The sequence below is a fragment of the Cololabis saira genome, chromosome 12, assembly GCF_033807715.1.
Source record: "Cololabis saira isolate AMF1-May2022 chromosome 12, fColSai1.1, whole genome shotgun sequence".
Lineage (NCBI taxonomy): Eukaryota > Metazoa > Chordata > Actinopteri > Beloniformes > Belonidae > Cololabis > Cololabis saira.
The window spans coordinates 43,654,086-43,669,855 of record NC_084598.1 but is presented as its reverse complement, the minus strand read 5'-3'; the positions used below and the strand labels follow the sequence as shown (position 1 = coordinate 43,669,855).

The following is a 15,770-nucleotide window of genomic DNA, read 5'->3' as shown; positions in this document are numbered from 1 at the left end:
ATTAATTGGGACGTACTACTCAAAGACACACGTCACTTTCCTGCCGTTGGGAGGGGGAGTTGTTACCATGGTAACAACTCCTGTCACAGCAGCAGCAGCAGCAGCAGCTCCGCTCTTTCCCCTTTATCCTGGCAAGAAATTATGGCAACAAGAAAAATAAATAAATAAAAGAAAATAAATAAATAAAAGAAAGAAAATAAATAAAAAGAAAAAAATAAATGCATAAAAGAAACAAAACCTTGGTGTGACAGACTTCATAATATCTCGCACAAAATGAGAATTATATTTGTGACAGCTTAATGATTGAAAATTTCAGAATGCATATCCATCAGTGATATACATTTATTTGTAATTAACTTAAGAGACTTGAGATAATAATCAACTTCAATCAAAAACAACTTAAAAGGTCTGGTTTTTCCTCCTTGTGTACCACTGGGTCATGTGACATCACGCTTCATCAGCGCATACAGTATGTGACGTAGAGCTGGACGACATTAAATAGGTTATTTATCACGTGGACTGGTAACTTTTTTAACAATTTTTATGATAGTTTGTCTCATTTATAATTTACTTTCCCTCCATCAGGTCAAAAAAACCCAGTTATAGATGGATGGAGCAGATGGATAGATGGATAAATAGAATATGAATCGCGATACTTTTCTGGCCGATTCAATATTCAAAATATGAATATCAATTAAAAAAATAAAATAAATCATGTTTCAAACGGGTTGTAAATCCAGTACAACTTTATTGTTTCAGTTATTGTAAAACTGCACTTTAATTACTCCAAAGGCTCGTTAACTACAGTTTGTACTGTTTCAATAAATGGAACTAATTTTCTCAACACATCTTTGATTAATTCTGTCCAGCATTTGCAGCTGCAGACTCTCAATCAGACACACATACAGGACTGTCTCAGAAAATTAGAATATTGTGATAAAGTTATTTATTTTCTGTAATGCAATTAAAAAAACTAAATGTCATACATTCTGGATTCATTACAAATCAACTGAAATATTGCAAGCCTTTTATTATTTTAATATTGCTGATTATGGTTTACAGTTTAAGATTAAGATTCCCAGAATATTCTAATTTTTTGAGATAGGATATTTGAGTTTTCTTAAGCTGTAAACCATGATCAGCAATATTAAAATAATAAAAGGCTTGCAATATTTCAGTTGATTTGTAATGAATCCAGAATGTATGACATTTTTGTTTTTGTAATTGCATTACAGAAAATCACAATATTCTAATTTTCCAAGTAAATAGAACGATCCAAGATGTCACCAAAACTAAAACTAGACTAATAAAATAAAAACCAAAAAAATAAAATAAAATAAAAAAATATATAAATAAAATAATATAAATATAATTTATTTATATATATTAATTTTTTTATCATTTATTTATAATATAAATAAAATGTAAAAACCAACGCAGCCATCACATACTTGTTGCCTAGCAACAGTGATGTTTACAGTTTAAGGTCGCAGGAAGATCCGGCAGGTCCGACCGGTTCACCGGCGGAGGCGTCAGCAGGGGGCGCTGCCGGGTCTACTTTCTCTTCCTCCAGAAGAAGACGGGGACCGGGAATGCGGAACAACACAAACACGCGAATCAGATAAGCCGGTAAAATAACGACTTTTATCGGTTGAGACTCTCGTTTCTCGCATGGAGGATGTGGCGGAGAACAACAAGGACCCCGGCCTCGGCGCGGAGGAACACGGCGGCCCGGGACGCTGCGCTGCGGCCAGTTCCGAGCTCGCCGGCTCGGTTCCGCGGGGTGTCGAGGCCCGGGACGGGAGGAAACTGGTCCTCCACGTGGATCTGAACAACACCGTCCTGGTGTCAGACGCCGTGACGGGACAGGGGACCGTGGCGGCGCTGGACTACTTTCTGACCACCGTCACCTGGGGCAGAATGGACCAGCACGGTAACGGAGTCTCGCGAGACCTAGGGGGCTGGACCAGCACGCTACCGCGAAGTATCGCGAGACCTGGGGGGCAGCCTGTAATTATGTGACAGTTATCCCCAATATAAAGGTTTTTTGTGCTTTCATCAGAGCTGGTAGAGCAGCCAAAAATTGTACTCAAGTAAAAGTACTGTTACTTCAGAATAATATGACTCAAGTAGAAGTAAAAAGTAGTCATCCAAATAATTACTTGAGTAAAAGTAAAAAAATACTCAAGTACTGAGTAACTGTTGAGTAACGTCTGATTTATTTTTTTAACACAACCATTCAAGCAGACAAAAGTAAAAAATAATCATCTTCAGGCAAATTAAATCAATAAAATAAATTAAAATTAATAAAAATTGCTTAAATTAAAATAATCTTAAAGTAAATTCAAGTACTTTAATAAATAATAAAATAATAACAGAATAAAAAAATAAATTAAGCACAAGTAGCACAAAATTTCCAGCCTTTGTACTTTTCTTTTTTAACCAGAACTAGAACAAACATGAACTCATAGAAACTCTGTGTGTGTTTGAGTCTGTGTAAATGTGACAAAACATGCAAAAACAAACATTTTTCCCAAAGAATCACCCAGTGATGTCATGAGATTGACGTGTACGTGGATAAAAGGGATAAAAGAAAAGTAACAGCTCAACGTAGCCTAATGTAGCGGAGTAAGAGGAACAGTTTCTTCTTCACAAATCTACTCGAGTAAAAGTAAAAAGTATAGTGATTCAAAACTACTCCTAAAAGTACAATATTTCCCAAAACTTACTCAAGTAAATGTAACGGAGTAAATGTAACTCGTTACTACCCAACTCTGGCTTTCATGTTATTTTCTTTTTATTAAACTTTTTATTAGAGAAATAAAGTCAGTTATGCACATCATTACACTATCAATCAAGTATTTTTTTTTCACGTATACGTATAGTCATAAGTACAGAGGTGTCTTCAGTATTCATTCATTACTCAGGTAGAAGTATAGATACTAGAGTTTAAAAATACTCTGTAGAAGTTGAAGTATCAACTCAAGTTTTTTACTCAAGTAAAAGTATAAAAGTACTGGTTTCAAAACTACTTAAAGTATAAAAGTAAAATTAATGTAAGGGGGAAAAAAGCCATTAAGGACAAAAGCCATTGAAAATGAATGTATCTTAGTATAATATAAATATATGAAAGAAGCATATATGTGTACTATTGAGCATTAACATGTGTTTCAGAGAGCAGGAGATATGATGACTAGTTGCCTATAAGTATTGTAATGGTGCAAAAAGTCAAACTTCATGTTCATGTTATCATTTATCCTAACCTTTATTGGAATGTACATCCAAGTTTAGTTGCAGGAATCTGAGGGAACGGATGTAAGAACAAAACTGGACAAGAACATCTGAAACAACCACAACCAAATTCACTCTATCCGGATGGAGCAATTTAACTGGATAGTTTTTATTTAAAGGCCCAAATGAAATAGAGTAACGAGGCTGTTTTTAAAATGTAAGGAGTAAAAAGTACAGATAATTGCGTGAAAATGTAAGGAGTAAAAGTAAAAAGTAATCTGAAGAATAATTACTCCAGTGAAGTATAGATAACCAAAATTTCTACTTAAGTAAGGTAACAAAGTATTTGTACTTTGTTACTTGACACCTCTGCATAAGTATAATATTAAAGGAGCTTGAGGCTGTTTTTTTTATTTGCAAAATGTAATGCAAGTCGGTCCCGATTTTCCCGCGCTGGGCTGCGGATGTGACGTCACATGACGCTGCATGCACGTTCTCCCCGTTGTCCTGTGCCGGCTTCACTGTTGGCTGCAGTACCCCCAACGGCCGTCGTGGTGATAGAGAGTCTCATTTCTTAAAAGCAGCCCCAAGCTCCTTTAAGTATAATAATATTATAATATTCATATTTAATAATATTATATAATGTCATCTTGTTTCGGCCAGAATAAACGGGAAATGTACATCCCTACAGCAGGAAGTGACGTGTGGCTCTTAATAGTACGTCCGAATTAATGCACACTACTGATATTTACTCAAAAGTGTGCCGAACTTAAGTACCGTATTGGCCCGAATATAAGACGGTGTTTTTTGCATTGAAATAAGACTGAAAAAGTGGGGGTCGTCTTACATTCGGGGTCTAGACGTTATACCCATTCACAACGCTAGATGGAGCCAGATATCTTTAAAGCGAATGCTGGATTTAACTCCCCAGGCCAAAGGAACCCCTGTCACGAAGAAGAAAAATAAAAAATAGTATAAGAAAGAAAAGAGAAGGAAATAAGAGAAGAGATAACAGAAAGTGGAGAAACGTAGCGACAATCTGGAGAAAAGTGGGTGGAAGTTTGGCAGGTGAACCGGCAGCTCGGGAGAAGTTATGATGCAAATTTCAAGATGATGATTTCAATGAGGCAAAATAACATGCTTTTTCTCTCGAATATATTATTATAATCATTTATTTCAGATGTACTGAAATTATTTTCTGTATAAAAATTGAATTTGGTGTTCAAAAAGTCTTTTTTCAAACTTGAGTCTTGAAAAAGAGGGTCGTCTTATAATCCGGGTCGTCTTATATTCGGGACAATACGTTATACTTTTTGAGTATATACTGTTTAGTATGGTGTGTTGGACGCACCGCCAGTATCATCTAGAAAGGGGGTACTTGGTATTACCCACGCTGCACTGGGGTATCTGAGGGTCGTTGTCGGAGTATTTATTTAATCGTCTTTACTTCCGTGCAGGAAGTTGGGAGTGGCTGAGCGACTCCCCGTCCCTCCATCCTCCCTCCAGCGACGCCGTCAGCTACTACTCCCAGTTCGGACGGACGGCGGGTTTCACCTCCGGGGCCGGTCGGCGCTTTAAAGCTGTTCTGGACGAGCACCTGGACCTGCTCCGCTGGCCCGAGGGCGTCAAGGTGAGGAGGAACCGCGGTGTTGACGTCGCTACCGCGTGGTGACCGAGGCCTAAGCTAGCTATGTTAGTTTTAGTTAGGTAGTTTAAAGGGGACCTATTCTGAAACCAGGTTTTTTCTTGCTTTAACATATATAAAGTGGTCTCCCCTCAGCCTGCCAACTCAGAGAAGGAGGAAAGCAACCAAATTCTGCAGTGTCTGTACAGCCGCCCGGATGATCGTCCAGTGTGATGTGGATCTACGAGCCAATAAGATTCTGCTCCCGTCGTTACGTAACCAAAATGCAATTTACATCAGTTGTCCTCCGATGTGTGAAACCACTAACAACTAACTCCACCGGCCGGAGCTTCCTCCATTTTTCCGTAGCGGTGTATCGCGTCATTCATTCAGCCAATCAGCACAGAGTCTCATTATCATAGCCCCGCCCACTCAGAATCCTGCATAGATAATGAGGTTAGAGAATGGGAAGATAAAGACATGATTTAGAGGCTGAATTTCTAATTTATTTAGCAAAAACAATCAAAAGCTTGTTTTTAAAACATTCAAGGCCTGTTTAAAATAGGTATTAGATGCCATAATAGGTCCCCTTTAAGTATAAACTTTTATGACTGAAGGCTGAATTAAGCTTCTTAAAACATTGCACAGTGAGGAAACTGCCCTTTTAAAAGTTTTTAATGACATTTTAATGGCAAATGACAGTGGCAACTACGCAGTACTTGTTCTGCTTGACTTGACCGCTGCCTTCGACACTGTAGACCACAAGATTCTGTTGAATTGTCTACAGCAGCTAGTGGGTGTTGATGGCAGCGCTTTGGACTGGTTCAGGTCTTATCTAGCAGAAAGGTCTATGTGTGTCAGTCTTGGGGTCTTTGAATCCTCCCCTGCTCCGCTCTTATATGGGGTTCCACAGGGCTCAATTTTAGGACCCCTGCTTTTTTCTTTATACATGCTTCCTCTAGGATCGATTTTACGAAAGCATGGTATTGACTTTCACTGCTATGCCGATGACTGCCAGATATATGTCCCCCTTAGGAAGAGTGATGCCTTCTCCCTCAAACCCCTGCTGGCATGTCTTAATGACATCAAAGCCTGGATGGCCCTAAACTTTTTAAATTTGAATGAAAAGAAAACAGAGGTGATTGTGTTTAGTCCTAGCAGCTTCTGCTCTTCCTCCTCTGTCGATCTGGGTCCTTTGGCAGTTCATGCAAAGTCTTCTGTGACTAACTTAGGTTTTAAAATGGACAGTGATTTTAAACTAGAGAGCCAAGTTAGCGCAGTAGTTAGGTCAGGTTTCTTCCACCTTAGGCGGCTGGCTAAGGTGAAGCCTTTTTTATCGCACGAGCACTTTGAAACAGTAATCCACGCCTTCATCACGTCTCGGCTGGATTACTGTAACTCTCTGTATCTTGGAGTCAGCCAGTCCTCTCTTGAGCGTCTCCAGTTAGTTCAGAATGCTGCTGCTCGTCTGCTAACTGGAACGCGTAAGAGAGAACATATTACGCCCATACTGGCCTCCCTCCACTGGCTGCCTGTGCGTTTTAGAGTCCATTTTAAGATTCTTTTATTTGTTTTTAAATCTTTAAATGGTCTTGCTCCTCCCTACCTCTCGGAGCTTCTTCACCCCCACGCCCCCGCCCGGTGCCTCAGGTCAGCTGACCAGCTGCTCCTTGGGGTACCGAGGTCCAAACGAACGCTCAGAAGGGACCGAGCCTTCTCTGTTGCTGCCCCCAAGTTGTGGAACATTTTACCTCTCCACATCAGACAGGCCTCCTCACTGTCTGCTTTTAAAACTGACCTCAAAACCCATTTTTACGCATTGGCTTTTAACCCAGTATGAGACCTCGCTCTGTTTTTAGTGGTTTTATGTAATTTGATTTGTTTATTTAATTGTTTTTATTGTCTTTTATCGTTGATTGTGTGTCCTCTCATGTACAGCACTTTGTTTCAGCTGTGGTTGTTTTAAAGCGCTTTATAAATAAAGTTGAGTTGAGTTGAGAAACCAACGCAGAGCACACGCCGTCGCCGTGATGCCGCCGTGAACCTTCGGACTTCTCCGTCACTCCATTTCTCCGCGGTGCAGTTCCCCCCGTGACCGCTAGTTAGCGATCTTTTCCTGAATGGTTTATCCGACTTTTCCGGTCACAGTGAATCAAAGAAATAAGGACAACTATTGTGCAAAAAAACAAAACCAAAAAAAATCACACAAACACAAAGAAAAGAGCGCTGAAAGTTCACGACTGCTTCAAACCGTAAACCGGAAATGCGTTGCTACCAAGTGAACCAATCACAGCCCTCTTGTCTGCGTGTGGTCTGCATCGCCTCGACACGTGTGGTACGTGTCGACGCGTAGCACACGCCGTAGGCACGGTGTCGTTTTGACGCAGAACCATAACTCAAGCTTCAGCATGTCTTTGGTTTTGTTTATGATTGCTATTGATTTAGAGATTTCCCCCTGTGTTTCCTGCAGGGCGACAAGGAGCTGTCGGTCCAGGGTGAGGATGGGCGGAGCTACCACTGGATCCTGCCCTCGTTCTTCCAGCTGCTGCAGGATCTGGTCCGGGACGGCCGGGACTTCGCCATCGTGTTCCGAACCTTCGGGTCGGACCTTCCCCGTGTGCTGAGGGCCGTGTCCCGGGCGCTGAGCGACGGGGTTCACCCGCTGTTCCCCGACCTGCCGGAGCTCAAGGTGAGGAGCCGTCGTCCACATGGGGGAGGTCGGGGGGTTGAATCCCCCAGATACAGGGGTCTGGACCATGTTTCTGCTCTGTGGGTCGGGGGTCAGGGGATCATGTCCAACTTCAAATTCAGGCACAATAAAAACACATAAAAAATAAAAATATAAAACAAAGCAACAAATACAGGACTGTCTCAGAAAATTACAATATTGTGATAAAGTCCTTTATTTTCTGTAATGCAATTAAAAAAACAAAAATGTCATACATTCTGGATTCATTACAAATCAACTGAAATATTGCAAGCCTTTTATTATTTTAATATTGCTGATCATGGCTTACAGTTTAAGAAAACTCAAATATCCTATCTCAAAAAATTAGAATATTCTGGAAATCTTAATCTTAAACTGCATTACTGAAAATAAATGACTTTATCACAATATTCTAATTTTATGAGACAATCCTGTATATATGATGCAAAAACAAAAATGTGGGATTTTATTTTTTTATTTAAAAGGGCTAATCAACGTGTCCAATTTAAAAAAAAAAAAAAAAAAAAAAAACAACAAGACTTTTCTGTTGATTATTTCATATTATCTTCAAAATAAAAAAAAAACTAAAGGTTTTGACGCTTTCAAAACAACTGATTAAAAGTTTTGGGGTCCCGGACTTTAGTTCCTAGAAACCGGTCCGACCTCAGGAGGGCAGTGGGAAGATTTCAGAGTCGGATTTACAACAAAACTCCCCCAGACTCACGTCTGTATGATGTTGATGTCGTACAGAAAAACTCTGAAAATCTTTGATTGCATTACAGAAAATAAAGAACTTTATCACAATATTCTAATTTTCTGAGACAGTCCTGTAATTCAGGCGACAGCTCAAAAAACATTTTTAATAACACTAACCCAAATCAATATTGAATCGAATCAAATGGTGATAATCGATTCTGAATCTTAAGAATTGGAATCGAATTGATTCTTGACATTTGAATGAATCCCCAGCCATAGTGGCTTCTCCGGGTCATGTGACCAGCGTCTCTCCGGGTCATGTGACCAGCGTCTCCAGGTCATGTGACCAGCGTCTCTCCGGGTCATGTGGCCCGCGTCTCCAGGTCATGTGACCACCATCTCCTCTTCTCCTCAGCTGAGCGTGAACTCGACTCCGGGGAAGATCCGCTGCAGCCGGCGGGGCGGCGTGGTGCTGACCCGGGGGGAGGACCGGGTCTCCAGCCGGGACGGGGAGCGCGGCCTGTACCGGTACCTGAGCGCCGTGACGGGCCTGGGGGGCTTCCAGGACCACTTTGACTGGTACCAGAACCTCGTCCTCAGGTCGGCCCGGTGACCTCCGACCCCCGCTGACCTCTCTCTCCCCCCCAGGTGGGCGTCCAACACCTTCTCCAGCCGGGGCGGGAAGCCGCTCTGGATCGACCCGTTCGACCCGCAGGTGCAGCACGTCTTCATCGACGACAACATCCGGGAGAACGACGCCGACACCATCGTCCAGCCCAAGGTATCGAACCGCCGACACCGTCGTCCAGCCCAAGGTATCGAACCGCCGACACCGTCGTCCAGCCCAAGGTATCCAACCGCCGACACCGTCGTCCAGCCCAAGGTAGCCGGGTCTGGGGGGGTTCGGGTCTCCGGGGGGGCCGGCCCGCTCTCACACCCGTCTGTTCGTAGGAGTTCCTGCAGATCAAGATTTTATTTAAACTGACGGATTATAAAAGAATGACGGTTTATAAACAGAGCAGCTCATGCTACATGCTACATACTACATACTACATTCTACATGCTACATACTACATGCTACATGCTACATGCTACATGCATACCTGCCAACATTGGGCTGTGAAAAAGAGAGAGATTTTCTGGGGTAGTGGTTGGAATGCTCCACTCACAACATCCCCGCCCTGATATAAACAAGGCGACTTTTAATGAGCTTTAAATCCATAGCTACAATGAAATGTGCTAAAATGTACCTCCCAAAATGACTCTACAGCCTTCTTGGAGCCAAATAAGTTTAGTATTAATAACAATTAAATGCAATATTTGTAGAATTTTCCAGGTTCCCTTTGTCCCCCAAGGACCTGTTGTAGTTGTAGGTGTCAGACTTTGCAGCTTCAATCACTTTCTTGGAGGAACATACTTGTGGCCAGGGCTGGTATGGTTAATCTAGCAAGAAAGGAGTGCGCAAAGAGTAGAATTATCCATACTCATCGTGTTTTCTGTGAGGATCTTTTTCACCATGCTGAATGAGCTCTCTGAGCTTGCATTGCTGTGAGGGATGCAGAGCTTTGCCTTCATCAGTGATGCCAGATTTGTAAACCTCTCCTCTTTCCCTAGAAGAACCAGAACCTTCAACTCTCTCTTCCTGTGGGAGATCCTTGCTTGCTATGACTTGATACTCCACCAACTCTTCCCTCAGCCTTTTTTCAAAGCACTTTCTCAAACAAAACAAATCTTCAAATTTTCAAATAACAAAATAACATATTTTAACCATTTTCCAAACAATAAAATAACTGAAAAAATCAGAAAAATGGTTCAAATATGTTATTTTGTAACTTGAAAATTTTAAAATATGTTTATGTAATGCTTTGCTGATGAGAGAATATGTTTCTCTATTTTTCTTATTTTTGTGAGGGGGATATACACCGCGTTCCAAATTATTATGCAAATTGTATTTAAGTGTCATAAAGATTACATTTTTTGTTTTTCAATTAAACTCATGGATGGTATTGTGTGTCAGGGCTCTTTGGATCACTGAAATCAATCTCAGACACCTGTGATAATTAGTCTGCCAGGTGAGCCCAATTAAGGAAAAACTACTTAAGAAGGGCGTTCCACATTATTAAGCAGATGACCATTTCCAAGCAACATGGGAAAGAAAAAGGATCTCTCTGCTGTTGAAAAGCGTGAAATAGTTCAATGCCTTGGACAAGGTATGAAGACCTTAGATATTTCACGAAAACTTAAGCGTGATCATCGTACTGTAAAGAGATTTGTGGCTGATTCAGAGCACACACGGGTTCGTGCAGATAAAGGCACAATGAGGAAGGTTTCTGCCAGACAAAAACATCGGATTAAGAGAGCAGCTGCTAAAATGCCATTACAAAGTAGCAAACAGATATTTGAAGCTGCTGGTGCCTCTGGAGTCCCACGAACATCAAGGTGTAGGATCCTCCAGAGTCTTGCAGTTATGCGTAGACCCTCTATTCGGCCACCCCTAAACAACGCTCACAAGCAGAAACGGCTGCAGTGGGCCCAGGAATACATGAAGACTAATTTTCAAACAGTCTTGTTCACTGATGAGTGCCGTGCAACCTTGGATGGTCCAGATGGATGGAGTAGTGGATGGTTGGTGGACGGCCACCATCTCCCAACAAGGCTGCGACGTCAGCAAGGAGGTGGCGGAGTCATGTTTTGGGCCGGAATCATGGGGAGAGAGCTGGTTGGCCCCTTTAGGGTCCCTGAAGGTGTGAAAATGACATCTGTAAAGTATGTGGAGTTTCTGACTGACCACTTTCTTCCATGGTACAAAAAGAAGAACCGTGCTTTCCGTAGCAAAATCATCTTCATGCATGACAATGCACCATCTCATGCTGCAAGGAATACCTCTGCATCATTGGCTGCTATGGGCATAAAAGGAGAGAAACTCATGGTGTGGCCCCCATCCTCCCCTGACCTCAACCCTATTGAGAACCTTTGGAGCATCCTCAAGCAAAAGATCTATGAGGGTGGGAGGCAGTTCACATCCAAACAGCAGCTCTGGGAGGCTATTTTGACATCCTGCAAAGAAATTCAAGCAGAAACTCTCCAAAAACTCACAAGGTCAATGGATGCAAGAATTGTGAAGCTGCTATCAAATAAAGGGTCCTATGTTAAAATGTAACTTGACCTGTTAAGATGTTTTTGATTGAAATAGCTTTTGATTTCAGTAAATATGACCTCCTAATGCTGTAAATTCTAAAGATGAGCATTTCAGTTCATAACAACCTATAAAATGTTATAAAACTCTGTTGTGCGTAATAATTTGGAACAGTGCATTTTAAGTTTTTTATTTTTGAGAAATTCTGTTATCATTGGGAGGTTTGTTCAATAACATTCAAATTCATTAAACTAATGGTTGATGACTTGAAAATTAAGCTGACTGTCATTTGCATTGACTATTTAGGAAAATCTGAGAAAAATATCATTTGCATAATAATTTGGAACACAGTGTATATTGTTTTTCGGCACTACCTTGTTCTCTATAGCTGATATAACATGAATTACTTCTATGTGGGATCGATAAAGTTCTTATTTTTGCCATCTGAGAAAATTAAACATATTATATTTGGTGACTAACTGTTTCCCAAGTATATTAGTGCGTGTGTGAATGAATAAATGAGACGTAAAACGTAAATTTCTTTGTAGAAAGGCGCTTTATGAAAATAAGTCCATTTACTTGTATTAGTTTACAGCGCAGTCTTGCCACATCCAATATGGCGGCGACGTTGACGTATTGGCAGCTCCATGGGGCGGAGCTTGGACGTAGGCAGTGCTTTTGGGTTGGGTTGCCAGGTTTGTCAGGAAGCCGTTAATATAATACATCCATGCAGGAACCCCGACACGTGAAACACCATTGACTCATTTCTCTTTAAAATCGGGAGATAAGCGGGAGAAATTACAAATCGGGAGCAGGGCGGGAGAAATGGTTGAAAATCGGGAGACTCCCGCTTAAATCGGGAGTGTTGGCAGGTATGTACATGCTACATACTACATACTTCATGATACATACTACATGCTACATACAACATACTACATGCTACATACTACATACTACATGATACATACTACATGCTACATACTACATGCTACATGATACATGATACATACTACATACTATATGCTACATACTACATACTACATGCTACATACTACATACTACATGATACATACTACATGATACATACTACATGATACATACTACATACTACATGATACATACTACATGCTACATACTACATGATACATACTACATGCTACATACTACATACTACATGCTACATACTACATACTACATGATACATACTACATACTACATGATACATACTACATGCTACATACAACATACTACATACTACATGATACATACTACATACTACATGCTACATACTACATGATACATACTACATGCTACATACTACATGCTACATACTACATGATACATACTACATGCTACATACTACATGATACATACTACATGATACATACTACATACTACATGCTACATGATACATACTACATGCTACATACTACATGATACATGATACATACTACATGCTACATGCTACATGATACATACTACATGCTACATACTACATGATACATACTACATACTACATGCTACATACTACATGATACATACTACATACTACATGCTACATGATACATACTACATGCTACATGATACATGATACATACTACATACTACATGGTACATACTACATACTACATGCTACATGCTACATACTACATGCTACATACTACATGATACATACTACATGCTACATGATACATGATACATACTACATACTATATGCTACATACTACATACTACATGCTACATACTACATACTACATGATACATACTACATGATACATACAACATACTACATGCTACATACTACATACTACATGATACATACTACATGCTACATACTACATGATACATACTACATGCTACATACTACATACTACATGCTACATACTACATACTACATGATACATACTACATACTACATGATACATACTACATGCTACATACAACATACTACATACTACATGATACATACTACATACTACATGCTACATACTACATGATACATACTACATGCTACATACTACATGCTACATACTACATGATACATACTACATGCTACATACTACATGATACATACTACATGATACATACTACATACTACATGCTACATGATACATACTACATGCTACATACTACATGCTACATACTACATGATACATACTACATACTACATACTACATGCTACATACTACATGATACATACTACATACTACATGCTACATGATACATACTACATGCTACATGATACATGATACATACTACATACTACATGGTACATACTACATACTACATGCTACATGCTACATACTACATGCTACATACTACATGATACATACTACATGCTACATGATACATGATACATACTACATACTATATGCTACATACTACATACTACATGCTACATACTACATACTACATGATACATACTACATGATACATACTACATGATACATACTACATGCTACATGATACATACTACATGCTACATGATACATGCTACATGCTACATGATACATGCTACATGAAACATGCTACACACTCAGACGGTAATGGGGGTGAACATCATCTCGTCACAAGACGGCCGGCTCTGAAATGAACGGCCTGGTTGGAGTCAGACGTGAAAATCTTTTCGAGTCCTGCTTCTTCCCGGGTTTGTGTCGTTTGTGTCATTTTCACGTCCAGGTCGTAGCAGGAGGACCCAGAGACTCGGGTCACGCTGGAATATGACGTATATGACTGAAACATTGATGTCCCCTGTCCGTAGGTGTTCCTGCAGCCGGGCGGGGCCGACACCCGCACCGCCGCCACCGCAGAGCTGTACGACGTCAGCCTGGTCCAGACCGACCTGCTCCGCGCCATCGCCGACCGCGGATACTTCACCCGCCGCGTCGCCGTCTGCCAGGACAACTACCAGCAGAACCTGCAGCAGGGGGCGGGCTAGAGCCCCTCCCCCGGGTCAGGGGCCCCGGGGGAGGGGCCCCTGGGGGAGACCACGCCCCCCAGGACCCACCGGACACGAGGCCCAACCCCTGGTAGGAGGGACGGGCCAGGACGACCTGCTCAGGGACGGTTGGGGCTGGATGTGGACGACGGTCGACGGAATCATCTCAAAGTTGAAGATTTTATTTTAAACTGACGGATTATAAAAGAATGACGGTTTATAAACACAGCAGCTCATGCTACATGCTACATAAATGCTACATAATACATGTTAGATAATACATGCTACACACCATAGACATATATATACGTAGACACCACATCGAGTGTTCTTGCTGCGATACGTCAAGGTCGCCGCCATATTGGATGTGGCAAGACTAATACAAGTACATTTTTTCATAAAGCGCCTTTCTACAAAGACATTTACATTTTACATCTCATTTATTCATCCAAACACGCACTAATATACTTGGAAACAGTTAGGCACCAAATATAATATATTTAATTTTCTCAGATGGTAAAAATAAGAACTTTATTGATCCCACATAGGAGTAATTCATGTTATATCAGCTATAGAGAACAAGGTAGTGCCGAAAAACAATATATATCCCCCTCACAAAAATAAGAAAAATACAGAAACATATTTTCCCATCAACAAAACATATTTTACATTTTTCAAATAACAAAATAACATATTTGAACCATTTTCCAGACAATAAAATAACTGAAAAAATCTGAAAAATGGTTCAAATATGTTATTTTGTTACTTGAAAATTTTTTATGTAAAATATGCTTTGTTGATGAGAAAATATGTTTCTCTATTTTTCTTATTTTTGTTAGGGGGGATATTGTTTTTCGGCACTACCTTGTTCTCTATAGCTGATATAACATGAATTACTCCTATCTTGGATCAATAAAGTTCTTATTTTTGCCATCTGAGAAAATTAAATATATTATATTTGGTGCCTAACTGTTTCCCAAGTATATTAGTGCGTGTGTGAATGAATAAATGAGACGTAAAACGTACATTTCTTTGTAGAAAGGCGCTTTATGAAAATAAGTCCATTTACTTGTATTAGTTTACAGTCTTGAACATCCAATATGGCGGCGACGTTGACGTATCGCAGCAGCGGGCAAGAACACTCGATGGGGCGTCTACGTAGAGATGTCTATTCACACGACATACTACATACATGCTAAATGGTACTAGCTACATGCTACATCAGGGGTCTGCAACCTTTATTATCAAAAGAGCCATTTTGCCCCCACTTCTACAAAAAAATATTGTCGGGAGCCGCAAGAAATAAGAGATTGTAAAAGTTTTCATCTTTTATTTATTTTAGCTGTTACAGCCCCTAAAATAACAACGGAAGTGCAGTGTGCATTTGTAGGCGAACTTTGAAATGAATTAAACTGCAAACTGTAGGACTATTTCAGTC

At 40.5% G+C, this 15,770-nt stretch overlaps 1 protein-coding gene across 1 annotated transcript; it reads left to right on the top strand.

Moving 5' to 3' along the window:
- The first annotated feature begins 1,589 nt into the window (after nt 1–1,589).
- Nucleotides 1,590–14,769, top strand: si:dkey-32e6.3 (uncharacterized). The gene is made up of 6 exons (XM_061735093.1): nt 1,590–1,933; nt 4,689–4,861; nt 7,326–7,544; nt 8,674–8,837; nt 8,907–9,039; nt 14,156–14,769. Exons 1-6 carry the CDS (start codon nt 1,672–1,674, stop codon nt 14,330–14,332), a joined length of 1,128 nt encoding a protein of 375 aa, XP_061591077.1. The 5' UTR covers nt 1,590–1,671; the 3' UTR covers nt 14,333–14,769.
- The last annotated feature ends 1,001 nt before the right edge of the window (nt 14,770–15,770 follow it).

Bases quoted from the DNA above. Each gene is read 5' to 3' on its own strand.
- si:dkey-32e6.3 (XM_061735093.1), top strand. From the start codon at position 1,672: ATGGAGGATGTGGCGGAGAACAACAAGGACCCCGGCCTCGGCGCGGAG. The intron at 8,838-8,906 runs GTACCAGAACCT...TCTCCCCCCCAG, and splicing joins TTCCAGGACCACTTTGACTG to GTGGGCGTCCAACACCTTCT. The intron at 9,040-14,155 runs GTATCGAACCGC...CCCTGTCCGTAG, and splicing joins ACACCATCGTCCAGCCCAAG to GTGTTCCTGCAGCCGGGCGG.